The 27,378-nt window shown below is 39.1% G+C and overlaps 1 protein-coding gene across 1 annotated transcript in view; it reads left to right on the forward strand.

Moving 5' to 3' along the window:
• The window catches only part of igsf9a (immunoglobulin superfamily, member 9a), a 110,614-nt gene that overhangs the window by 65,410 nt on the left and 17,826 nt on the right, over window positions 1-27,378 (forward strand). The window contains exons 9-18 of the mRNA XM_054744122.2: window positions 566-708; window positions 2,172-2,312; window positions 6,027-6,143; window positions 16,414-16,564; window positions 16,781-16,892; window positions 21,599-21,789; window positions 22,535-22,752; window positions 23,119-23,203; window positions 26,585-26,755; window positions 27,137-27,173. Of these exons, the coding sequence (XP_054600097.2) occupies window positions 566-708; window positions 2,172-2,312; window positions 6,027-6,143; window positions 16,414-16,564; window positions 16,781-16,892; window positions 21,599-21,789; window positions 22,535-22,752; window positions 23,119-23,203; window positions 26,585-26,755; window positions 27,137-27,173 (1,366 nt within the window). The remainder of the gene's footprint in view (window positions 1-565; window positions 709-2,171; window positions 2,313-6,026; window positions 6,144-16,413; window positions 16,565-16,780; window positions 16,893-21,598; window positions 21,790-22,534; window positions 22,753-23,118; window positions 23,204-26,584; window positions 26,756-27,136; window positions 27,174-27,378) is intronic.

Raw genomic sequence — 27,378 nt, forward strand, 5'->3', positions numbered from 1 at the left:
AACTTCCATGAACCAATCACTGGATCACACGTTCTTTGAATCACTTTGCACTTTAGTTGAACTTGTTGGATTTTAAATGTGCTTTGCTGATAAATTAGACTGGATGTGCATCTACAGCATAAACTCAATCCAACATGGCTGCAATAACCAACTCCTGAGCTAAAGGGTGGTGTGTTAGCAGCTGAAGGTCATCCCCAGTACAAATTTCAAGCTTTCCATATTGCACAATATTATTTGATGTTGTGTGAGAACACGATAGCTATATTAAAATTGGACCAAAATGGGTAAAGAAACATCTTTTCTCTGCACTGATCAGAGTTTAAAACGGGGAAGGTGATGTGGAGTCTTTTAAACAACGCTATGATTTAAATTTTTTGGACAATGTACAGATCAGAGAACATTCTAGAGCATTTCAGCAATTTTGTTTTAATTGCTTTCCCTTAATTGTTAAAATCGTAATAATGGTCTCATAACATGTATGGTAAACCAAGCATAAATGCTTTAGAACCATGTTGTTTTCCTCTGTTCTAAAAGAATCAGCTGTATCTAAATCGTCTGCCCTCAGATCCAGCCCTGGCTCTGCAGATGCCCCAGGAAACCTACCTCCCTACAGGTAGGGGTGGAGCGATCACCTGCCCGGTGTCAGCTCATCCTCCTCTTCTGCGTGTGGAATGGACAAAAGATGGAGGACCTCTTGATCTGTCCTTGGTAATAAACAAAATCATCCCAAATTGAGGCAAATCCACTCAGACTGGAGTTGTTACACAACTCTCACGATGATTCCAGGGACACCGTGGTTCAGCCTATTTCTTTTCTCTCAGCAGAGGTTTATGACACGGCTGCAGCTGTGTTGGGAGGACTTACAGAAATAAGTTGTTTCCTCATAGTAAATTCCTCTTAAGACAGATTAATTCAAGTCTTCACATAAGTGCATTACTTATTAATGCATTAATGTCACGTTTTTAGGATGACATCTAAAAATAATTGCAGAGGATAAATTTATCTTCTGTTCCCAACACATATATATGGACAGGACATTTTCTCTGACATTTGCTCTGCCTGCTGATGGAAATTTCCTCCCCGCTTTTCATGGCAAGGCCATTCAATCACATACATTTTAATGGGTATGGGTAATGTGCTCAGTCTTAAAAGCTTTGGAAGCAATCCCTAAGGAATTCCTCTCTGCCCCGTCGTCCCCTGACTTTGTCTTCGATCTTTGGGTCACCTCATTGGTGAGATGAGTGAAGGCCGTGCTATAGATTAGGAACTGGGAACGGGACTTCCCTGCATTTTTTTAAACCTTCGCCCGTCTTCACTTTTCCAGATTGGAAAATCTCATTTCCTCATGCTGCTTTCTTTCAAAGTAAAATGACCTTTTTTATTTCTACATGTAAAAAGCTCATCCTTTTCCTCCCACTTCCCCACACACCAAGATGACCCCCCCCCCCCCCCCCCCCAGCACTCTGGTCTGAGCGGATGAGATGCTCCATGGGAGATTTGATAGGCTCTTGTTAGGAGGGACTCAGGGATCGGAGTCAGGCTGTTATTCTGCCAATTATTCCAATTTGACCACATTTGTCACAAGCTTGCATACCCACACTAATCACAGCTTCAATCCTGAGAGAATAATATCAGTTTTGACTTCATTAAGCTGAGTGGAGAAACTTTTTAGCATAACACGAGCCTTTCACTGGGGCTTAATGGAAACGGAAATGACTTTCACTGCTCTTAGTGCTAGTTTTCATACATATGTCATAAATGTGCTTCTGTTGGATGGATTAACTAAAATGGATTTTTGTTGTTGTTTGTTTCATTTAATAAAAGCAGGTTTTATAGTTGAGCAAAATATTTCTTCTCCTGCCGGTGGTTTAAATAAAATCTTGCAAAAAAAACTGCATCAAAAATAAACAATGCATCCTTCTGAAGAAGATTAAAAGGATTGTACATTGTGGGGAGTTAGATATTTCACTGTAAGCCTGTGGCAGGCAGATATCAAAAACATTTTTTCTGGAAAGCTCTCAGACACGTCTAAGGGAGATAGTCTAATGCTTTAGGGTTGTTACACAGTTTCTGCCTTTTAAAGCTTCTCTCAACACAGTACACAGGCTGTATAGAATGTGCTCCTTTCTTCCCCATCTGACTGAGTGATGTGATTACTGTGCCTTCCTCAGTATCCAGGATGGACTTTGAAAGCGGACGGCTCTGTGGTCATGGCTACAGTCAACGAGGATGCTGCAGGCGTTTACACGTGTATGCCATACAACAGCTACGGCAGCATGGGCTCATCTGGACCAACCAGGATAGTTTTGCAGGTTAGTAATACCACACACACCCACACATTAGATCATACGTTCACTACTTTAACAGGTACACATAGCTAGTACTGGGCTGGCCTCCCTTTTGCCTACAGACACTTCATGCATCTTGAATTCAACAATGTGTTGGGGGTCCTGGTCCGTGTTGACATGATGGCATCACACAATTGGTGCCATTTCATCAGCTACAAATCTGTGAACTAAACACGAGAGATGGTTGCAGGTCAAAATCCCAGTAGAATAGATGAGATTGCCTGGTACCAAGTTACCATTTTTCCAAAACAATTCTGTTAATTTGCCACAACACTGTGATGTCATTCAGGGAGCCTTAGTTTGTTCAAAAGTGGTCAGTCTGTGGCAGTAATGTGGCGAAATCATCTCCATTTTTATAAAAGATTAGGCAATGGCGGTATAAAGGGGGTAGGGGGCGGTCTCTGCGCTGCAGCGGACTTCCATTTATCTTGGACATAACTTGCTTTTCATAGCGATATAAGCTGCGCTCATGAAGTTTTTTTTAACAAGCCACTCCTAAAGGTGTCTGTCCCCTACAGTCCCCATGGAGTCTCTGATGATCTGATCTCCAGCTCCAACGGAGAGAAGCTCATGGAGCGCTGCAATGCTCCAGTTTGCCGTCTCAGCAGATTTTGTTCAAAAAGCAAAACTTACAGCCCGTGTTCACTTTCATTGTTAATATAGTTGCCGGCTGGAGCTCAGCAGTAACTCCCCACGTCATGGTGACTCCTCCCTCTGTTGCACAAAGGCGCGATTGCTGTTCATAAGACAGACAATTACCACAATATTACTACCAAGTGAGGTAGAATGAATGCTGCAAGATGTGCATGCCGCTATGCCGGCATGGAGTGTTTAAGACACCGCTGTGACGTCTCTATGCGGCACGGTGTGTTTTGTTTTATTTTAATTTTTTTAAATGGTCAGTCAGTCTGAGTTTAACATGCAGGCTGATTATGAAAATAGTCTCCTAACCCTTTTCCTGCATTAGCTTCTGAAAGAAAATAAAAAACGTTTGGTTCAGAAAATCCTGACAGATCTATTTCACATTGTCACTTTCATGGACTCACCCATCTTGATTCACAGCAGGGAAGGCTGTTGTTGTTTTAACATCCAGGAAACGGCAGAGAATGTCTCGGCTAGTAGAAGCTAACCATTACCTATCGCAGCTCTACCACACAGCAGAACTTGAATTATTTGTGGAGATGAAACCTCAACATTGCAGAGCAAACAGAGTTAGTGTTAAGCCTAATTGATACTTCCCTGTCTGCGTGGGTACGGAGACACGCAACACTGTTATGCTCTCCAACGGGCTCCCAGAGGCTGACGGAGACATGCCCAAATTTGTAACTATCGAAAGTGACGAAGACCGCAAACATGTTATTGGTCAGCATGCTACTTTCTTTAACTTTGTCAGCAGCACTGCCATTTCCCCCTCAAACATAAATGGAGCCGAAGATGTTTAGTGGCAGAGATGGAAAAGATTGAATTACGTCTCACAGAAAAAGTCAGACGTTACTGATGTTTATAGTGCAAAGATAGGCAGCAAGCATTTCATACGTGTACGAAAATGACAAGAAACATGTGTTTAGGGGTGCCAATCGCATGAAGGGGTGGAGGAGAATGTGGGCCCTCTGCTCTCCTGGCAGGGTTTTGCTTTGCCACACTTCCCAGGTGACAGAGAAGTCTAAACGGTAAACCTCTCCATCAATGCGTGTGCGTGACTCCACTCTCAAGCTGATGAGGAAGTATAAATCAGCCTTTAGAGTCACATTGTTGCTGGCCAATCAGAGGCGAGATTTCAAAATATCAGGAAATAAGTCTCCAAATCCTGTTTTTAAAGCTACTTTGTACGGTATTTTCTGCACCATAAGGCACTATTAAAAACCTTTGATCCTCCCCTGAATCGGCAGTGCGCCTTTTAATACGGATGCACCTTTTATACATGTATTAAGGTAACTCTGGCCCAGCGCGGTACCCCCCAGCGCCGTCCTTATCATCCTCATCAAATAAAAGGTTTGGCACTGCTCCACACAGCAATACCAGTAACCAGCCATGGCACCAGCGAAGAGACACGCTTACGAGGCAGAGTTCAAACTCAAAGCCATCACTCACGCCACTGAGCATGGAAACAGAGCAGCAGCGAGAGAATACAAGATTAAAGAGTCGATGGTCCGCAAGTGGAGAAAGCTGGAAGACCAGCTGCTACAGGTGAAGAAAACACAGCGTAGCTTCAGAGGCAACAAGGCAAGATGCGCTGCGTTCAATCAGTCATGCCATTACCAGAGTTTTAATCTTCATTCTTGCTGCTAAAAGCACCCGTGCATTAAATTGGGACATTTATGTTACTTAAATAATGAGAAATTTATTTTTAGTATAGATAATGAGTGGAGTAACGTTTGAATTTTATCTAATTGCCCAGTTTGCCTTAATTGTGCCGACCGGGAAGCTCGCTTGCTTTGCTGGGTGCGTGTTTTGATCCAGTGAGCCTTATGTGCGGACCAAACCTTTAACTCGGACGCTGATTGGCTGTGCGCCGTATAATCAGGTGAGCCTTATGGTGTGGAAAACACTGTACTCCAGCTGACTCCTACGTCCTCAAACTGGTGCACTGGAGCTTTTTTCCCTTAGAGTGCGACTTACGAGGCACTCATTCCTATTTGAGACCACTGCAAATGTATTAAATATATCGGTAATGTTTACTTTTAAATACGCATGAAGAGACATACCGCGGTCAATATTGGTACTGCAGTCCATGTATCAAGTTCATCATTAAGTTAATAAGTAGATAAATACATTCACTGTAATATCGAGTTGTTGGTGTGAAGAAGTAAGTGTAGATATTTTTTGAACACTTTATTACTAAACATTAGCATCGATAGCTCAAGGTTAACCTCTAGCCTCATTTTCCCAATATTAGAGTGCAACATAAAGAATGTGGTGACATCTTAGGATTATAACTTGTGGGTCGCTCCTGTTACTGGCTAACATTCTTTCCACAAAGCTGCAGCTTTTTGTCAGCTGTTATTGAATTATAAAGGCTGGAGCAGCAGAGTTTGCTATCACAGACTTGGCAACACCACGGGCTCAAATATGATTGGCTCTGGAACTAGGAAGTATAGAGGTGGGACAAATTGTAAACAAGGACTACGTCCCTCTTGGGCCGTAGAATGTTTTGTGATTATTTCAATGTAAAATGATTACCTAAACCCCCGATCTGAACCTTGTCCAGGCGCCTAAATGCACTGAGTTGCTGCCATATGATAAGCTGAGTAGTTATTTGTGTTCAAAAGCAACCAAACAGCTATGCCTAATAAAATGGCCAGTGAGTGCATGCTGTATAGACCAACAAAACAACAAAATAGTGGTCAGAAATCCCACATAAAGACATTAACTACCACCAAATCCCATCTTCTTTTTCTCTTAACTGTATTTTAATTGAGACAAAACTGTATCTGACACAGCCAATTAAAAGTCTTAACCCAAACGACCTTTTCATGCAAACACGTAAGCACATTGACATTAATCGAAGTCAGCTTGGACTGACTACAATTGTGGCACTAGTGGGAGAGTTAATTGTGTGGCTAATCCTTTTGTTATTAAGCTAATCTTGGCCAAAGCAGCAGTAATCCAGTCTCAAAATCCATTGCTGGCATTGCTGCATTCTCCTCAGTTCAGCTATATTGCTTTTGCAATTCACAGGACCCCCCATCATTCAGCACGAACCCGGAGAAGGAGTACAAACAGGAAACCGGCAGATCGCTGATCATCCCCTGTCAGGGAAATGTGGACCCAACAATTAAAGTCACCTGGAGCAAGGTAAATTACATATTACATGGGATATTTTGAGATGTTTTAGGCATGTAGATTTTCTGCTCTAAGCTCAAGTAACAGCAGTGAAAATGGAAAAAAAAAAAAAAAAAAAAACGAACACAAACGTCACACTGTCCATTTCTGTCAAAGCTTCATGGCCCTGCTGCGTGAGCTAGACACGATGCTGGAAGAAAAGAAAACAAAAATGAGCTCAAACCTCACTTCCGTTTGTTCTGAGGCTTGCAGCTGCTTCTCCACACTGGTAGCTTATTATTGTTGCTCCACTAAGGAGACAGAAAGAAAGGACTGAGTCAGAAGGCTCACTTCTCTGTAGATTTAACAGCCAAATACCATATAATAATCATCCAGGAAATTGGAAAGGTCTTCCATTAAATGTGAAGAGTACTGCTTTTTCTGAAAAGGGGTTTTACAAAATTTAGAAAAGAAACCTTGAGAGGGGATCGAACTGCAATGAAAAATAAGAATTATTCATTCAAGTCCTGAGGTTTGGGTGACTGAAGTTTGTAGATCAGTGAAACACAGCATTTCCTCAGTGCTTCGCTCCAATCTATAAATCTGAAAGTTAGTCTTTGAAATCAAATTAAAACTCTATATTATCAGAGCTGTCACATGCCTGCTTTTAAATATTTCCAATAAATACTTAAAAAAAAACGTAATCTTTCATATATTCTGAGAACCCACGACAACCACATGATGGCGGCACCAAGAATAACCGCGCAAAACAACCGAAGGAGGAATAAAAAGGAGAATAAACTGTAGTTTAATTTTTCTTTGACTCAATAAAATCTTTACTGATTTTATCCCATATATTCCTAAATATACTAATTGGAATCAATAGTGTTGTAGTTATTAAACAATTAATGTAAGTAATGTTAATTACATTAGTATTAATATTGTAATTGACAATAACTTCCTTTTTAAGGGTTTTGAAGGTCAGAATATTTAGTTTCACATTTTCACCAAATTTCTAATAAGTACATTTATAAACACTTGTGACAAACACATTTACAATATTAGGATGTTTTTCGGGGGCTTTTTGAAATTAAAATCTAAATATAGACAAAAAGTTTAAGTACTTTTTGGAGAATAACTAAAGTGAAACCTAAAACTATAATTTCTGCTCCTCAACCACTCTGTTGCTTCTGCTGCTTAAACACCCTCTTCTTCTTCCACCTACTCCTCCTCTTCGTCTCCCAAGTACATCCACAAAATCAGATTCGGATAGAACTTTATTAATCCCTGTGGAAGATTCCTCTGGGAAATTCAGTTTCCGGCTGTGGCGCACCAACAGAGAAAGCAAACACAAACTGTTTCAACAATAAAAATAAAAATAGGGAAAAACGATATAATTAAATAAGCATAAAATGTAAACAATAAAAGTAGGAAATATGAAAGTGTGTCAGCAGCATTCACACCATACAGGTGCTGGCCAGTAAATTAGAATATCATCAAAAGGTTGAAAATATTTCAGTAATTCCATTCAAAACGTGAAACTTGTACATTATATTCATGCAATGCACACAGACCAATGTATTTCCGATGTTTATTACGTTTAATTTTGATATTTATAGGTGACAACCAATGAAAACATCAAATCTCGTATCTCAGAAAATTAGAATATTCTAAAGGCCAATGAAAAAATGTTTGTTTCTCTAATGTTGGCCAACTGAAAAGAATGAACATGAAAAGAATGTGCATGTATAGCACTCAATACTTAGTCGGGGCTCCTTTTGCCTCAATAACTGCAGTAATGCGGCGTGGCATGGACTCGATCAGTCTGTGGCACTGCTCAGGTGTTATGAGAGCCCAGGTTGCTCTGATAGTCGTCTTCAGCTCCTCTGCATTGTTGGGTCTAGCGTATTGCATCCTCCGCTTCACAATACCCCATAGATTTTCTATGGGGTTAAGGTCAGGCGAGTTTGCTGGCCAATCAAGGACAGGGATACCATGGTCCTTGAACCAGGTGCTGGTGGTTTTGGCACTGTGTGCAGGTGCCAAGTCCTGTTGAAAGGTGAAGTCTGCATCCCCATAAAGTTGGTCAGCAGCAGGAAGCATGAAGTGCTCTAAAACTTCCTGGTAGACGGCTGCATTGACCCTGGACCTCAGGAAACAGAGTGGGCCAACACCGGCAGATGACATGGCACCCCACACCATCACTGACGGTGGAAACTTTACACTGGACCTCATGCAACGTGGATTCTGTGCTTCTCCGCTCTTCCTCCAGACTCTGGGTCCTTGATTTCCAAAGGAAATGCAGAACTTGCTTTCATCAGAAAACATAACTTTGGACCACTCAGCATCAGTCCAGTCCTTTTTGTCCTTGGCCCAGGCGAGACGCTTCTTGCGCTGTTTCATGTTCAAGAGTGGCTTGACACACGGAATGCGACACCTGAATCCCATGTCTTTCATGAGTCTCCTCGTGGTGGTTCTTGAAGCGCTGACTCCAGCTGCAGTCCACTCTTTGTGGATCTCCCCCACATTTTTGAATGGGTTTGTCGTCACAATTCTCTGCAGGGTGCGGTTATCCCTAGAGCTTGTACACTTTTTTCTACCACATTTTTTCCGTCCCTTCGCCTGTCTGTTAATGTGCTTGGACACAGAGCTCTGCGAACAGCCAGCTTCTTTAGCAATCACCTTTTGTGTCTTGCCCTCCTTGTGCAAGGTGTCAATGATTGTCTTTTGGACAGCTGTTAAGTCAGAAGTCTTCCCCATGATTGTGGTGCCTTCAAAACAAGACTGAGGGACCTTTTAAAGGCCTTTGCAGGTGTTTTGAGTAAATCAGCTGATTAGAGTGGCAGCAGGTGTCTTCTATATTCAGCCTTTTCAGAATATTCTAATTTTTTGAGATACCAAATTTGGAGTTTTCATTAGTTGTCACTTATGAATATCGAATTTAAATGTAATGAACATTGGAAATACATTGGTCTGTGTGCATTGCATGAATATAATGTACAAGTTTCACGTTTTGAATGGAATTACTGAAATATTTTCAACCTTTTGATGATATTCTAATTTACTGGCCAGCACCTGTATCTTTACAATACTGCACAGGTTACCTCACATCATGTGGTCTATTGTAGAGTCAATAATGTCGATTGTCCAAAATTGAGACTCTCACTAAAATTGATCAAATGAACCGGTGCTTCACACAGAGGAGATGTTGGGTTTTAAGTCTACACGTCATTTATTCATGTTGTTGTTTTTTTTCCAGTTACACTTCTCTACATGAAAAAATGAAGCCTGACAGCAATCCTTTTTATTTTTTTTATTTTTTTTAGTTTATTTTCATTTTTTCACAATTAAAAACAAAACACAAAACAGGTTTGTGAAAACAAAAAATGAAAAAGGAACAGAAAGAAGCTAAACTTATGTTATCTGTTCCCCTTAACCAAAATAAATACAAATGACAACAAAGTTATTATAGTTAATAAAAAAAACTGTCTGACCTGGTTTACTGATTTAGCTTAGGCAAAAAATGGAGAGAAAACAAATATGTGCACAAACATTTTTTTTCTTCTTATATTAATGAAAGGAGAAAACAAATAATGCAAAATAAAACACACAAAAAATAGCTAAAAGAAACAAAGTAGAACATACAATGTGTGTTTTCCCTTTCATCCTCTCTACTTCATAAATATGTCTATCTCATAGCATCATATAAGCTAAGCATTTCATTTTTGATATGTTTATTAAAGGTATATATTGTTTTGGTATTGTTGATTTTGGTACTTAATTTATTCCACATTTTGACTCCATATATTGATAGACAACGTTCCTTTATATTTATCCTATGTTTTGGTATCGTGTATATTTTGTTGCCTTTCAAATCACAACTACTCTTTCTTTCCATAAATCTTATGATTAAATTTGTTGGAAGGTGCTTTTTGTCGACTTTATACATAAATTTCAAAATCGTATAATCTACTAGGTCGTAAAATTTTAATGTTTTTAATTTGATAAATAATTGGCTGGATGGATCTCTGTAATTGCTTCTTGTTATAATTCTTATTGCTTTTTTTGTAGGATAAAAGCTGAATGTGTATAGGTTTTATATGTTATTCCCAAATTCAACAAAGTAGTTCAAGTACGGTACGATCAATGAATTGTATAATAAATATAGGGATTTGTCATCTGGTGACCATTTCACTCTGTGTAATATTGCAATTGATTTAGCTATTTTAGTTTTGATATTGTTTATATGTGTGTAGGATTAATCTACATACTAGAATCAAACCTGTTGCTATTCAGCTTTAGATTCTGAAAAGGACCAAGCAGATGAAGCTTAGATCATATATAAATATCCCGGATACGTGTATAATCGATCTAAGTTCATGCACCAACCTGTTTGGTCTATTTTTAATCCAAAGATTAATGTTTAATTTAGGATAATTAAATGTAATGGCAAAAGTTTATTTTTGAATCAGAAGCTAGGAATCTTTGCTTTTCAATAACCAGAAATAATTATACCTTTCTGTGTTTCATTTCAAGAATGAGGCAAGTTTAAAAAATAAAGAATTCATTACTAACAATTTTTAAACTTTAAGATTTGAATGACAGTTATAAATGACAATTCAAGGATGACAATTTAATGACAATTTTTAACAGCTTTGATATTAAACTTGTTTTAAAAGGCAAACCTGTGGCTGGATGACAGCTAAATGAAAATACGAGTTTGGATGCGTGAATGGAATTCTCAGAAGATTTCTTTCAGAGAGAGGAACGCGTTCTGGCTGGAAATGGAAGTGTTTTGCAGCTACCTGAGTTGTTTACTTAGAGAAAACAGCATCAAACACATTCCTGTGTGCTACCTCACCCAAACAGGAGACACTCTTTGTGGATCCGGAGATCAGGGAGGCTGGTGTTCACCTCTTGATACTTGGTCCGGTAGAGAAGATGCAAGTGAACCGATCCTCTGGTCCAGAGATGTCGCCGGGTACACAATGCCGAGCGTTTGGCTTAACTCTGAAGAAGTTTCTCATCCTAACTTAACTCAGAAATCAATAAACTCTGGAAGGAGTTTTTCGTCAGCTGGTTACAGTTTACGTTTATTCTTAACTATTCTTGTCGGCGTGACAGAACAGCTTGGCAGAGGATCAGGGCAGCCGACCCGTCTCCTCGATGGTATTGGTTCAAGAACTGGCGTGAAAGCTGTTGCAGGTTAGTTTACAAAGCTCTCAGAACACACCCCCCACTCTCAGCAAGAAAGCTTTGGTCATGCGTCAAAAACGTGTTGGCAGTTATTGTTTACTCTGGATAAACTCTGTGTGTTAGATGGATAAGATGGAGCTGACCTTCTGATTTGCTGAACACCATTACTGTCATCAACCATAATCATAGTAATCATTATTATACCCAAAGCATAATAATTCATTTAATGTAATTAAAATACATTTATACTGAACCAAGTGATTATTTATGATGATTATAATAAACAATAATAAAATCAAAGAGTTTATTAATATTATTATTTAATTATTATTGTGAACTTGAAGTGTCCTTCTTCTGGGACGGAACAGCAGCAGATAGTGGTGATGTTCTTCCAGACATCATGACTCCTTGGTTAATCTGTGGACTTGAAAGTTACTGTTTGACCCAGCTGGGTAAATGTGACCTTTGCCACAAATTATTATTATTATCATGCTGCTCACTTATAAATCCCTGAACAGTCAAGCTCCTCCATATCTGTGTCAACTCGTCCATTACTACAATCCGCCTCGTGCTCTCAGGTCTGAGGATAAGCTCCTCCTAGCTCTTCCAAACGCACGTCTGAAAAGCCGTGGAGAAAGGGCTTTCTCTGTCTGTGCTCCCAAGCTGTGGAATGCATTACCACTACTAGTGAGGCAAGCACCAACAATTAGCATTTTTAAATCTCGCATGAAAACTCACTACTTCAACCTTGCATATAATACATAATCATGGACCACTTTCGACATCTGCATTCTTTCTACAATAGAATGCACAATAATTAACATCTGTATTACTGTGGTTCTTTCATATGTTTTTATCTGTTGTTTCACATTCCTTTGCGTTTTTAGTGTTTTACGACTGTTAGTTCGAGTATTTTCTTGTTTTCATTTTTTCTTATAAACTATGCTTTAAATGTCATTCTGAACGTGTTAATTTAACTGTAATCTTTTAATGTACAGCGCCTTGTCTGGTTGTAATGCCATGTTGAATGCGCTTTATAAATAAAATGGTATGGTATGGTATGGTAAATTAGAGAACCTTGATGATGCTACATGTGGTTTCCAAGATAAATCCTCATCAATGATGACTCCCAAAAAATTAACTTCCTTTACTCTTTTAATACAGATTTCATCTAATTTTATTAATGTTTTTTTATTCAACTTTCTATTACTGAATATCATGAAATATGTTTTATCTATGTTCAATGAAAGCTTATTTCCATCGAATCATAATTTAGATTTTTTCCAACTCTGTTTGAATCACTTCTATCGTATGATCAATATTGTCTCCTGAATAATAAAAATTTGTGTCATCTGCAAATAAGATACACTTTAATATATTAGATGTAGAGACAATATAATTTATATAAATGATAAATAGTTAAGGGCCTAGTACTGACCCTTGTGGTACTCAACAAGTAATATTGTCCAGATTAGATTTGATGTTGTTTATTTGAACATACTGTTTCCTGTCATGTAAATAACTCATTATCCATTTTAGGGCTGTTCCTGTTATGCCATAATTACTAAGTTTTTTTTAGAAGAATGTCACGATCAACTGTATCGAATGCTTTTTTTAGGTCAATGAAGATACTTTTTTGCCAATGCTTCTGATATTTCTTCTGTTAGTTCATTAGTGCCATTGAAGTTGAGAGATTTGGTCTAAACCCATACTGACTGTCATTTAAGATATTCTCTTTGTTCAAAAATGCATCCAATCTGGTAATATATAGTTTTTCTAATATTTTTGAGAATTGTGACAGAAGGGATATCGGTCGGGAGTTGGAGAAGATATGCTTATCTCCACTTTTGTAAAGCGGAATGACTTTAGCTATTTTCATTGTGGTAGGAAATATGCCGGTTGTAAATGATAAGTTACATATATAAGTAAAGGGATGGATAATATTCTCTATTTTATGTTTTGTTATTATTATGTCTAAATTGTCGCAGTCAGTTGTTCTTTTATTGATGAGTTTTTTTACAACTTATCTTACTACTTTTTTTCACAGGATTTAATAACATGCTATTTTTGTTACTTATAATTTTTTCACCTATGTTATAATTAGTTATTTTTGGAATATTGTTTGCCAAGCTAGGTCCCACATTAGTAAAGAATTGATTAAATTCATTGACGATTTTGTTTGGACCGTTTATTTCAGTGTCTTCATAAAAGAAAAAATTCGGAACAGTTGAAACTGATTTATTTCTTTTTATAGCATTGCTTATTATTCCCAAAGTTGCCTTTATATTGTTTGTATTTTTTTCTAGTAGATTGCTTTAATAATTATTTTTTTGTATTTTTATCATTGAAACTAATTTATTCTAATATTTTTTGTATCTGTGCGCAGCTTCGCTGGTTCTTTGTTTTAAAAAGCTTCTGTATAGGGCTTTTTTTGTCTTGCAGGCATTTTGCAGTCCTTTTGTCAACTATGGTTTATTCTTATAATCTTTTTTTTGTAAGTTTTTTGATTTTACAGTTTTTTTCATATTGATTGCCTAGTATTCTTATAAAAGAGCTGTAAGCCAAGTTTAAATAATTTATATATATATTTCATCCCAGTTTTGCTGTTCTAGGGCTCTATTAAATGAGTCTATGGCTTTTTGTGACCGATCCCTTATACGATTTTCCATTTGAGGTTGCTGTCTAATCTGATCATTCTCGTAGCATGTGAAAACTGGCAGATGATCACTAATATCAGTCATTATGATTCCAACACTCTCCAACCCCCCTGAAACATTACAGAATATGTTATCTATAATTGTTGAGCTTTGTACAGTAATTCTTGTGGGTTTGGTTATCAGAGGAAACAGACCAAGTAGATGCATGAAATTTACAAAGTTGTTTGATAAATTGTTTGTATTTTTCAAATCAATGTTGAAGTCCCCACAGAGAAACAAATTCTTGTTACCGATTCCATTAAACATTTCCAAAACTGTTTGTGAATGATTCAATACAGGAACCTGGTGCTCTATAAACACTGCTAATTATTATGTTTTTTGTTTTTCAGATGTTATTTCAACAGTGATCATTTCCATTACATCATCAGTTGCAGTCGACATGTTATACATCACTTTGCTTTTTGGGGTGTTACATATACAGTACTACACCACCACCTTTTTTATTTTCCCGATTCTGGTAATACATCTCATACCCATCTATTTGAACGTCCTCAATATCTCCTTCTTGTAACCGTGTTTCTGTAACTGCAGTGACCTTAAATCTCATTTTATTTTGTATTAAAAACTCCAATATGTTATCATAATTGCAATGCAAACTTCTACTATTGAAGTGGATGATGGACAGTGTATCGTTCACCAAGGCACAGTCACGCAATTCTTGGTCGCTATAATATTTGCAATCATTATTATGCATGCTCATATCCGGTTCTGCATCTATTTGACTCATGATAAGTCATCCTGCACCCCGGCATACATACATAAATGTATCCAATCAAACATGGTGTAAGGTGACTCCCCCCACTCTATAAAAATGCACTTGACCTTAGCTCATGGGTAGACGTAGCTGTCAGAGCAACGTGATGTAGGAGGCGTGTGTTTAGATAGCAGCTGGCAACAAAAGTAACATTAGCTTCAAGATGCACTTAATTCATTTGTGAGTTTTCCCAAACACCTTGTCTAAGCATGGAGAAGGACATAAAACATTTTCCTGATCCTTTTATCCAGCGTGCCTTTGAGTGATCCATGCAAAGTCTGTGGGATTTTACCAGGTCCCCTGTGTCCATACACCTTGTGCGAACACCTGGTTATAAGTCACATTAACGGGGTAGAAGTCCCTCTGACTGCTATTCCACAGATCCTAAAAGAACATTCCTGGCAGTGAAACACTTTCTGAAAGCACGATGAGTGGAAGTTCTTTTAACCCACCAAGATCAGAGCTTCAGAGCAGAGATTTAGAGTGCAACTGTTCTAGAAGTCAGGCTCTGAAAGACCAAGACTTGTCCCAATAGTTGTGTTTTATATCCAAGCTAGAAGACAATTAGAGCAATTCAGATTATTGTATAGGTGTAGGCCTGCAGCTAGCTTCTTCAGCTTTAGCATAAAGCTAATTCATAGTTTTATTGATATTTTTTATATGCTCAAAGAAACTGAAATAAGTATGGTAACACTTGCAAAAAGGGTCCCTTTATTAACTTTCCAAATATTGTTAACTATTTAGTGCCCTTAAGGTTGGGACAAGTGGTCGGGGGGGGGGGGGGGGGGGGGGGGGGTACCTGCTTAGTAATGCATTACATAATTATAATTTATGATTACGCAGTTGTTTAATAGTTTATCAATGCTTATTAATGCACAAAGTAATGTTATCGTAAAGTGTTACTAGAAGTTCTAACCCTGGTTTTAAGAAACCCGGAGAAGCCGAAAGTCATTTTAATCTGGAACACAAAAGCATCAAGTACATGCAAGAAACGGTGATTTCTGGTTTAAATGTTGCTCACATAAAAAACAAACAAACCTATAAATAACTGTAGGCAGCCAATCACTGATTTAAAAACTATTTCAAGAATAAATATGAAATTTTCAGAATAAAGTGGAAGTAGTATTTTCATGATCATAATGTAGCTCAAGGTCAAAGCAAAAATCTGTTTCAAATAAAGAAGCAGAAAGTTTGTGATAAAATGTGGAAAATGATTTCTAGATTAAAATCACAACATTTTAGAAAATAAAGTCAACATTTCAAGATCAAAATACTGATTCAAGAATAAGCATGGCAGCTTTATCGTAGATTTAGCATTTAGAATTTTTTTCCTCAACGTTTGACTTTTAATCTTGACATGTTGATTCTTATTTGAAAACTGTGAAACAAACCATTCTTTGTGTTTGCTTGTTTCAAACACACCGCTTTAAATAAACAACTATAAACACATTTCATTTGTTCTAATTAGTTTATTCCAGCATCAACAAAGATATTTTTGTCTTATCTGTAGTATAAAATATTGTGTTCCTAAGTTGATCATGAACATCCCAATGAGTCCTGACCAGTCTTGAGCTAGTCAGGTAGCCATCTGTGTGTTTGTTTATATTTTATTGTGCCCTGTCTGATTGTTTTTTAGGTGGATCTGGTTCGTACCATTTCTTATTCTATTGAACCCAACGGCTCTCTGCTGCTGCAGCCTGTCATCAAAGACCACCAGGGGGAATGGGAGTGCAGCATCTCCAACCGCGTGGCCTCCATAAAGGCTCGTACCAGAGTCTTCGTCCTGGGTGAGTCCGGCCCAACTGTGAAAACACAACAGTGATTACATGAGCTGCTCGCATTTTTAGTTTTCTGTCCTAAATTATTTTCTTGTGTAAACCTGTTATGCCCAGCACAGGCCGGATGCCGATGCCTCCACTACGCCTCCATTGTATAAATGTGGTACATCAAGAGATGGCCTCTAAACTTTAGCTGTAAACTCCTCTCCTCTCCTTCCATTACAGGAACCAGTCCCCATGCGGCTACCTCTCTGTCCGTCTCTCCAGGAGTGAAGGAGGCCAACATATCCTGGGAGGCAGGCTTTGATGGAGGATCAGCGCAGACATTTTCAGTGTGGTGGGTGTAAAGCCTCCCACTTTCTTCTCGGGCTGTAACCATAGCAGCCATCGACAGCCCTGATATTACTCTATTGATCTCCTGGATGAGGAATTCATTTATCTGTTATCACCTCTTGGCAGCTACAATATAAAACATTGCTGCAGATCATAACTTTACAATGCAGTGGCCATGCCAGCTACAATAGAGGTTTACTGATAAAAGACAGGATAATACACTTGTTTTTTGTGACTCATCCTATTTTGTACTGGCTTAGAAATCACAGCTGAGTGTACTTTATTTGCTTGAAGGCTTTAAAAACCCTCACTGACAGCAGTGTTCTTGGTAACAGGAAAATAAAGGTAAATGAAAAGATTGCATGATTATTAAAGTTGTGGGTATGAGGTCTTCACACGGTGGATCTCCAAGAGTATAATAAAAAACTCCCAACTAAATATATAAAAAACATATTCTGACAGAAATGAAGACATACAGAAAACACACTGTAGCCTTGGAGCATGAAGATATGATGAGTAACAATCCCAGAGAGGGAAATGGGTCTTTGATGCAGCAACATGCAAACGAAAAACATGAAAAAGCACAAACGGTATAAACCAACTGCTCAAGTCTTAACTGTTTATCTTTGTTTTGACAGATTGACTTGTAGTGGGCACAAGTAGTTTATCACAGAAAAAGCTAAATAAAAGTAGCTACAGCTTTTCTTGGCTGTTCAAACAATAACATAACATTTAAACGTTTTCCCCTTTGTCGTTTTATTCCAAAGCTGTTCTCGTAAAGCCCGAGCAGGAACAGTAGCTAGACCATTTAATTAAATTCAGTTTATTCATGAAGGTCCGGTTCACATCAGGTCCAGATTCAAATCCAACTGCGGTCACTCAGTTCAGTTGTTATTGTAATGTAATCTGATTCAGAGATTATAAAATGTTAAATGTGCCCTATTAAAAAAAACAAGAAGGTAACAACAATAAATCTTCTTCCAAACAAATACCCTCAACCCAAGCAAGCATAGAATAATAGGCAACAGCGGGGGAAAGAAAACGCTATTAAAGGTTCCAGAACATGCCATTTTAAATCTTAAGAGCAAAGGTGGGCACAATATATGATAAAATATTACAGGTGGCACTATTGAGATGTCATTTATTTTAAATATGAGTTATTTTTGTCAGCTTTAAAATGAAACGATTTGTCTCAGTGAAACTCCGTCCACCCCCGCTCAGACAAAACACACCTACAACAGCATCTTAGGCAAGCCTGCTGTTGCATTGTCTTTAGTAGTCCAGCGGTTTAGTTGCCTGACTGGCACTCTAACCACTGGACTACCAAGTCTGTTCGAGCTCTTTCCTCTTGGACATGTCTTTAAAACCACAACAAAAAGAACCGCTCAAAGCCTTTCTTCTAAAGAAAGATGTTAGCGCCATCGCCAGGCGCCATGTTGACTACATCTAAAAGACTACAGTATTGCGCAGTACAGTCTGCATTTCCGCATTTTTTCTGATTGGTCTGCCTTTGAGTAACCAGACCTACTTTGCTCAGTGCTGATTGGTTCAGTTAGAATTCTCAGGGGGTGGGGTTATTTGCATGGGAGAGTTACCAGACTCATTCTCTGTGCAGAATTAAACTGAGGAAGAGTCTGGCAGGCCAGGCTAGTGCTGCCTATTATGCACATCTCTGTAGACAGGATGTGTGGTTTTTAGGACTGTGTTCTGCCCCTGATGCAGAAGTAGTTTGTCAGAGTATCCAGGTTTCAGAAATGAGACCACCAGCTTCAGGAAAAGGAGAAATGCCTGCTGATGAAAGTAGTTTTCATTCAGGTGTTTTCAGAACTTTCATTGTAAAACTCTAGATTTGCAGCTGATACAGGAAAATGCATGGATGCAGACAAAAATTGGTTTGGGTTTGTTTTAATGAGGAAATAACAATATCATAAGGTAAAAGGCTAAAAAATAAAAAGTGGATTTTTCCACAACATGGCCCCTTTAAAGGAATGAGCCAGGATAACCCAAGCCGACTAGGATTCATGGAAATGGAAAGTCAGAAGTTTAGTTTTAAAAGTAGACTACTCCACTAAAAGTAGAAAGTCTGCCCTAAAGGGACAATGTGTAGTTTTTATCATTAATCTCTGGAAATGTCCATCAAAATGTTAATGAAAATGGATGAAATGATGCTCACTTGTTGAGAAATATTGGCAGCTTTTTAACATATAACCATAAAAAGCAGGTCTAAAATACTTGGGAGCAGGTCTAAGTCCCAGGGTGACGTCATATTACCGTAATATCCGGACTATAGAGCGCACCTAGTAAGTTTTTAAAAACACATGGAACTGTACTTATATAAGCCGCACCGGGCTAAAAGCTGCAGATATCTACCGGATATCTACTGAATTGAAAACGTAGTTTAACTGAACGTAACGGAACTGATCAGTATCAAACAAAACAGAAAAGTTATTGATTAGTTTATTCATCGTCCTCCTGCGCACTGAAACCACTGAAGTCATCTTCTTCAGTGTCGGAGTTGAACAGCCTCAGAAGAGCTTCATCACATACCTTTTCTGTCGCGATGTCAGTGTCGCTGTCATCATCCCGGGAGAAGCTGGCTTGAATGAGATCTTCCCACTGCCGTCTCCAGACCATGGATTAATTCATGCCAAGCTTACGTGCGGCAGCACTGTTTCCCTCCTTTACTGCCAGATCGATGGCCTTCAACTTAAATGCGGCATCATATGAACTAATACGTGTAGTTACCATGATGAGGGGGTATGGATTTGAAAAAAAAAAACTTCGTCATGCCGGCTGCTTGCATGTGCTAAATTAAAATGAGCACTTTCTTCGATTTCCACTTTTGACTTCCACCTGTTTCACTTTCCGCTAAAGCGTCCCCTGGCAGGTGAAGGAAAATCTTCAGTAAAGCCGCACCTCATTATAAGCCACACGGTTCAAAGCTTCAGGAAAAAGTAGCGGTTTATAGTCCGGAAAATACAGTAGATGCCATGTTTTCTCCTACGGGAGTCCTTTAGGACAAAATGCATTTACTGATTTGTAACAAACGGTTACAAAACTTTCACCATTCATAAACGTTGTTGTTTTACACATTTACCTCTTTACTCATTGCCACTGATGAAAGGGAGTCTGATGTGCTTGTCAATTTGCTGAAGTTTGCACACCCCAGGGCTTTTTGACCCTAATGGGGATCCGTTGGTAAGGTCTCCAACACAAAACTACAGCTTGCTTGCAACAGTTTAAATAGCTTCTGCTTCCTTTCGCTAGGAAAAATACACGCAGTCACTTTAAGGATGGAAACTGGAACCTGGCTTAGCCAGAGAAGAGACTAAAAGGAGAGAAACAGACAAACTTTCCCTGGCATTGACATGCTAGACTCCTGGTTCAAATAATAAAACTAGCAGTAAAATGTTCTTTTCTATCTGTCAATACTGTTTTTAAAGTCAACTTTAAAGGTGAAATGTAACTTTTTACCTGCAGGATATGTTCTGAAAATAGACTCAATAATATCAGCGGCCAGATAATTTCTCTAAGAACTAAAAGTTCTGCTTCTTGTCCCACTTCCAGATACTCTGGGAATCAAATCTACAGTTTTAAGAGCCAAGTGTTCCGTTCTAGACTAGTTTTTTTGGATCACCGTGGGCCAGGATGTGCTTAACTTTAGCACGACAACGCAGATGGAAGGAAGTCTCAGTAATGCGTTTTATACAAGAATTTAACAATGGGTTGCTTTCTTTTGTACTGGAGGAAGTGAATGAACACAATTTGTTCTCAAGTTGTTTTTTTTCTGAATTCAAAAATAGAAACATAACTGTCAGCCATGTTTTTGAAACACATCTAATTAACAGATTGAAATCATCATGTTTAATGGAGAAATGTAACTGGATGACATGAGCAAACAATGGAAATGTATCATGTGATGTCTAATAAATTGACCTAATGCAGCTCATAACGTGAAGTGTATTCGACCAAACATTCAACCCTGAGGAACTCCATAACTACAGTCAACATTATAACGTTATAAACATAACCGAACTAAAGTATTTCAGATAAACATGATTCAAACCAGCTTCTGTTGCATCATTTACCAAATCTACACTATATGAGGTTTATGTAACTTCCTTGTGTCAGTTAAGTTTCTGCTGGTACGCTGATATTTCCTCGATGCGGGACAACAATAGGATATTCTTTTCTATTCTAGTTTATTCTGAAAAGTGATTTATATTTTGTGTTTTTTTTTATATTGGTTAAGCTTTTTGATCTGCATTGCTGAGAGCAGTAAAACGTCTTTGCAGAATCCTCTGTCATTGTGAGATGATTCACTGTGTCACATTTTGACCATTTCCTTCTCTTGCTCAGAAACACACCACCTCACTAGGGTGAAAGGCCTGATCCACAAAAAGTCGGCTTTTCACCCTGATTTGAATATTTGAGGCCAGTTTTGAATAAGTGGCTTTTTATTCCATTTTTCTAAGGCTTGAGGGTCAAATAATTGAGGAAAACGTCCGCTCTGATAGAAGCATGTAAATCACACAAAATTGGAGTTGCAAGCTCTGTGACTAATATCAGGGCTACATCAGCGCTGTCTCTGCCGCGACATCTTGAGCTGATGATGAGCATCAATGATTAATGGAACCTGCTTTTCTGTCATGTTTCATAGAATCAGACTCTGAGAAGTCTCTGCTTCTATCTCCCTCTCTGCCTCTGCAGGGTGAAGAGGATCTCAGTTGGTGATAATGATGGGAAGCAGGACTGGTTCTCCGTGCCCGTCCTCCCGTCCTCTGGTACCAGTCTGCTGGTGTCGGGCCTGTCTCCTGCCACGGACTACCAGTTCAGCATCTTGTCTCAGAATAAAATCGGCGCTGGCCCCTTCAGTGAGATCACCACAGCGCGGACTTTGAGTCAGTACTCTCGCCTTGTTTCATTGTCGCACTCAAATGTGGTATTTAAATATGTTCATGGAGTAATAAAAAAACATGCATATTTTAAATGTAAACAACCTTTATGTTCTCTCTGGGTATCTTAGCTTCCCTCTCAAAGCCCTGGTGTGGAAGGCTTGAATGTCAGTCCGTTATATTTTTTTATGTGTTGACGTAGTTTCAAAAGGCGTTGTTGCCATTTTCAGCTGTTCATTACATCATCAAAATATTGCAAGAAAATGAATATTCATGTCCAGTGCTTTAAACATCCTTCCCCTCATCTTATTCTGTAATTTATATATTGATTTATTCTCTGTCCTTTGTCCTAATTTAGTTATAAAATGAGAAGCGAGTCTGTGGGAATGTTGAATCCTTTAATTTTTTTTAGCCACCAGATACATTTTTATGATTAAGGACGGAAACTAAACACTAAATGCAGAAAATACTTTTTTATTAAACTTTCAAAACCTCTTATGCTTTTTGATAAAATACAGGGAATAAATTATTTATATATTTTCATATTTTTTTGCAACTTGATTCCAACTTGAAGTAGAACTTTTTATGTAAGAAATGAATCCATTTGAATTCTCTGAAGAACTAAGGTTGGCCTCTCTGCTCGAGGTTCAGTGCCGGTGTCGGCAGCAATTTCCTCTTCGCTAATTTAATTTTTCCGCCAGAATGTTTCCCACCGATTCACTGAAAGACTTTCTCATTCTCTCTGCTTTAGGTCCTCCAGAGAGGAGAAGTAAACTAAAGCCCCCTGCGTCGCTGTCAGCTAATCAGGGCTCAGCAGGTGTTATTCTGCAGTGGTCTCTTCCTGAAGCTCAGCAGCCCCCCATCACAGGCTTTGTTCTGCAAACCCGCACCGCCGAGGGGGAGTGGCTTAATCTGGATGAACACATCAGTGCCAACAGCAGCCAAATGCTGGTTCAGGGTCTGCAGACGGTAACAAGCTAGTCCCTACTTCTCCTTCTCTGCCAAATCAAATTTAATATGTTTAAGTTTTTTTAGTAGTCTATACTTCAATGGTTTAGTTTTGAAGGCCCTTAATTATACACACGACATGGCAGTTATCACTTTCCTGTCGTCTGCCACTCAGCATGCATTCGCTTTTCTTCTTCGGCCCGTTTTATCTTCCTTTTCTCTGTCTTGTACCGGTCTACATGAATTCAAATGAAGTTCATTAGCATTGCAGACACATGCATGTGTTGACAAAGTGCCGGCTTCATCCTCTGTCCTCCCCACTGTGTGTGTGTGTGTGTGTGTGTGTGTGTGTGTGTGTGTGTGTGTGTGTGTGTGTGTCCTCTCCAGGACTGTGTGTACGAGCTGCGGATGTTTTCCCGTCGCGGGGAGCTGCTGAGCGAGCCCAGTCCATCAGTCAACATCTCCACTGCTGGTAGGTGTTCAAGAGCAACCTTCCCTTTCTTTAAAGTCCCACTTCAATCCACCCTCCTCGCTTAGGTTTTCTTGGACAAGTATTTATCTTCTGTGTCAATGTTTATTCTCCTGTCCCTACGGAATTGGACCAAAATCAGAGCAGCACTCCAGGGAATGCTGCCCATTTGAAGCCTCAGTGATGGAAATAACTCTAATAACTTCTCAAAAGAGTCAAGAATGATTTATTTTTACATATATTTATTTAAATCTCACACAAATTCCTCCTATTGTGTCCTTCAAGGAGAAAAATCTCAGTGTGAGGTGCTGTGTTGCAAATTCTTTAAATCAAACATGTTAGTGAGTTAATGTGGATAACGATGCTCGTGAGGGATATTGATTTGCATGTAAATCCACCAAAACATAGTTCTTTGTTTTTGGCCACGGTGTAAACGGGACGAATGTATTGTGACATGAAAAGACTGATGCAAGTAGTTGGAAATATAGAGTATGAATGCAAAGCAGGTCTGCCTAGTTAGAAATTAAATAATGATGATCTCGAAAAGGAAAGCTTTTAGAGTTAAGCCTGATTCATGCTTCTCCATCAGCTCCGCAAGGGACAGACACGCACGGATTGACGGAAGCGTTTTGCCCTCATACTTCTCCGTCTCCTGGAGAGTGTTGCAAAGCAATTCCCCGGCAGGACAACAGAGGGCGTAGCGCTGTTCTGTGGTATCCTGTCATGTATCCGGTCCAACATAGTGTGTTTATATTGTGTTTTGTGTACATAAGAGACTTTTTAACACAGACAAATTTGTCTCTCATCCTCCTCCACCTCTTTGTGCGCTCGCCACCTCTAAACCCACGTTTCCTGTCATTTCCGTCCACAAATAAAATGCTTGCTGCGCATCTTTTCACTCCTCCAGTCACGGGGAATTAAACGTTCATGTTTTTAGAGTTTTTTCGCGAGGTATTCTTCAAGCTTCTCCGTGTCTGCCGCTAGTTATCCTCTGCTCTCTTTATGTTTTTGAGGGCGCAATGGCAGCGGTGTAGACAACAGTGGCGTCCTGACCAATCACAAGCTTGCGTTGTCCGTCTCGACTGACGGATGTTTAGAAAAGAGAGCTCAACTCCGTCCGTCCTTGCGGAGCTCTCCAGCATGCCCGCAAGGACGTTGCGTGTCTCCGCACTGACACAGACGGAGAAGCATGAATCAGGCTTTAGGTCAAAGTAACCAAAAATGATGCCATTTTAATAAACATTTGCTATTTTGGGCGACATCCTGTGTAGGTTTGGCATTAGTTTTCACCTCTATGCTGATGATTGCCTGCTATACTTGCCCCGTGATAGGTAAGAGAGAAAACGATCTTTGATGTAGCACCTCTTAAGATAAAAATCACAAGGTGCTTCACAAAAACAAAACACAAATTAAAATATAAAAAATGTTTTTTTAATTATAAAAAAAGAATGTTTAAAATGAGAAAAATACTGTGATTAAAGAATGTAAGGAAAGAGAGAGAGAAAATGAACAGGAAAGAGGGAAATCAGTGGATCCTGGGAAAGGCGGAATAATTAGAAAGAGCAGAATAAGACGAGGGTGGTGACAAAGGTCACTCAAAAGCCAGCTTGAACAGGTGACTTTATAGCAGGTGATCAGGTGAGGTGATCGCCCTATTAATAACCTCTTGGAGTGTTTGACTGAGGTCAAGATGTGGGTGTCTGAAAACTATTGGCGCCTCAATGGCGATAAGTAAGAGCCCGTATTATTTGGGCCAAATGGTCATAGTGGTGCCTCTACGATTGACTGGTGTTTTCAGCTCTCAGTTAAGGGCATCAACAGTTAATCTTAGAGTGAAGAGTGATAGTGCCCTCTACTTTGATGGAAACTTAAATGGAGTTTTTTTTTTTCCTCCTTTCATCATTTATGATGCGTGTTCATTATGAAATGGTTCCTGTCAAGATGTGTTCTCCTGGCTGCAGTTTGTGCCTTTTTTCCTTCACTCCTGGACTACTGTAATTCAGTCCTGTTTGGTGGTAGCTGTTTGGCTACCAGTTGCTTTTAGAATTTGTTTTAAAACATTTTTATTGGTCCTCAAAATCTTGGTTCTGTTGGCACCACCTTACTTGGCAGCTTTATTACGGCCACGTGTCCCTGCTCGGACACTCAACTCCGAAAACATTCTGCTTTCAGTCCCTAGGTCGGCAGGATAGAGCCCTCTCAGGTCCGTAGCTTTGGAACAAGCTTCCTCTGTCCATAAGGGCTTTTACCTTTGTGGTGGTTTTTAAAACAAGGCTGAAGTCTTTTATGATTTGGCATTTTCCTTATATTTTTATTTGTCTTATCATATAACTTGTATTACAGTTTTATTTTGTTTTATGTTGCTTTTGTCTGTCTTTATGAGTCTTATGTCTGTGAAGAGCCTTGGTGTCATATCTTGTCTGCAAGGTGCTATAGAAAGGGAGACTGAGTTGAGTTGATGAAAAGCAGACATTCATCTAACTGCTTTTTCTCTAAGTTTATGTCCATTTCTAGTCCATTTTTTCTCATTTCCAGACACAAAGTGATTAAAAATTCTCTTTCGAATCAAGCTTCAGAATGTACAGAAACATTTACAAATATGACAGGAAATGACATCCTTACCATCAAAACATTCAAAGCTATTACTCTAATGATGCAAAGATGAAATCTAATGAATTGTAAGAATTGGAGGTATTTCTGGGCTGTCTGAATGTTTTGTCATCGAAAACTGTTGCTACAACAAGGAATCCGGACACATTTTACTTGTTTGCTTTGACGTACGGTAACTCAACAACAGTTTGTGCCATCATTATTTTTGAATTAACAGTTTTGAATGATGCTCAATGTGCAAAATAGTGGACACAATAGATTCTGGGTCAGTCAAGGTTGTGGCAATAAGCTAGATTTGAAGATTACATCATCCCTTGGTCTGAAATGGCAATTTTGATTTGAAAATGATAGATTGTTCAGCATTAATGGTCAAGTGCAAGTGGCAGACAAAATCATTTTGTTCTGGTGTCATCAGATAAAGAGTTTTATCTGTGAAAAATAACAAATGATTGTGTAAAGACCTCAAACAGAACCTGAGATGCATTGATTGTTTAATTTATGGCAGGCTTGTAGCCAGTACGGCTTTAGGAATAACATTTTGGTCTATTATTGGTATAGCTGCAACTAAAGAAACAAGAACAGGTTTTGTCTAAGGTAAGAAAGAATCAGTCAACTAAATTCAAGATGGCCGGCAATGCGACTTACCTTAGAAAATCAAACATAAAAATAGCTGAAGAACTTGCTGAGTCTAAATGCTTCTGGTCACAACCAAAGTAATTTCCAGGATTTGACCAAACGTTACCAACAAACCTCTCTGTTGGACCATTATCACAGGGATGGAGAGTTCCCCCTCCACGTCGCGCCTCCTGGAGTTTGTCCCTGAGCCGTTGCTGGCCGGCGTGCTGGCTGGCGTTGGATTCATGTGCCTGGCACTTGTTTTGCTGCTCGGGTCTGCCTGCATCATTAGCCGCAAGAGGGACCAGCGCCGCAGACAAAAGAAGGATGGTAAAATGCTCCTCACTCTAGGGACTTTGCAGACACTCACTTTGATGAACTGCATCATGAATATCATCATTTATTCACTAAAATATTGAGGCACTTCCTATTCATTATATAAATCATACCCTTGAACATTGGTTTTGGCTGTCCTAGTCCCTTACTCCTCCATCCAGTCGTAAAACGTATTGATGTCATTTACATTGCCTTCTAATTATGGTAATTTCTCATTAGTGGCTGATAAATGTAAGGGTAATTAACTTTTGGACAAGAGTGGCTGCTGTGGGGCCCTTTAATGGGCTCTTGTTAGGGTTGATTATGTTTTTACTTCTTGGTCAGTGTGGTTGTATCCTTAATGAGTCAGATACCGTTTTGCACCTCCCTCTCCAGATCCTCTCCCTGCCATCTATAAATGCTCCCCATCAGTGTGAGTACCCCTTTATCAATTCATCGTCATACCTCACATTGACCTTTCTCTTTCGCTTCTTTTTAGAAAGCGTAGAAAATACTATTCTGTTTCATATCTTCTGTATCTGTTGCTGCCGCTGTTTGGGTTTTTCGCTCTGCCTACAATTTTCCGCCCCCTCATTCAATCTGTCTTATTTTTGCTCTGATTCTCCTCTCCTTACATC

The sequence above is a fragment of the Nothobranchius furzeri genome, chromosome 6 (assembly GCF_043380555.1).
Source record: "Nothobranchius furzeri strain GRZ-AD chromosome 6, NfurGRZ-RIMD1, whole genome shotgun sequence".
NCBI lineage: Eukaryota > Metazoa > Chordata > Actinopteri > Cyprinodontiformes > Nothobranchiidae > Nothobranchius > Nothobranchius furzeri.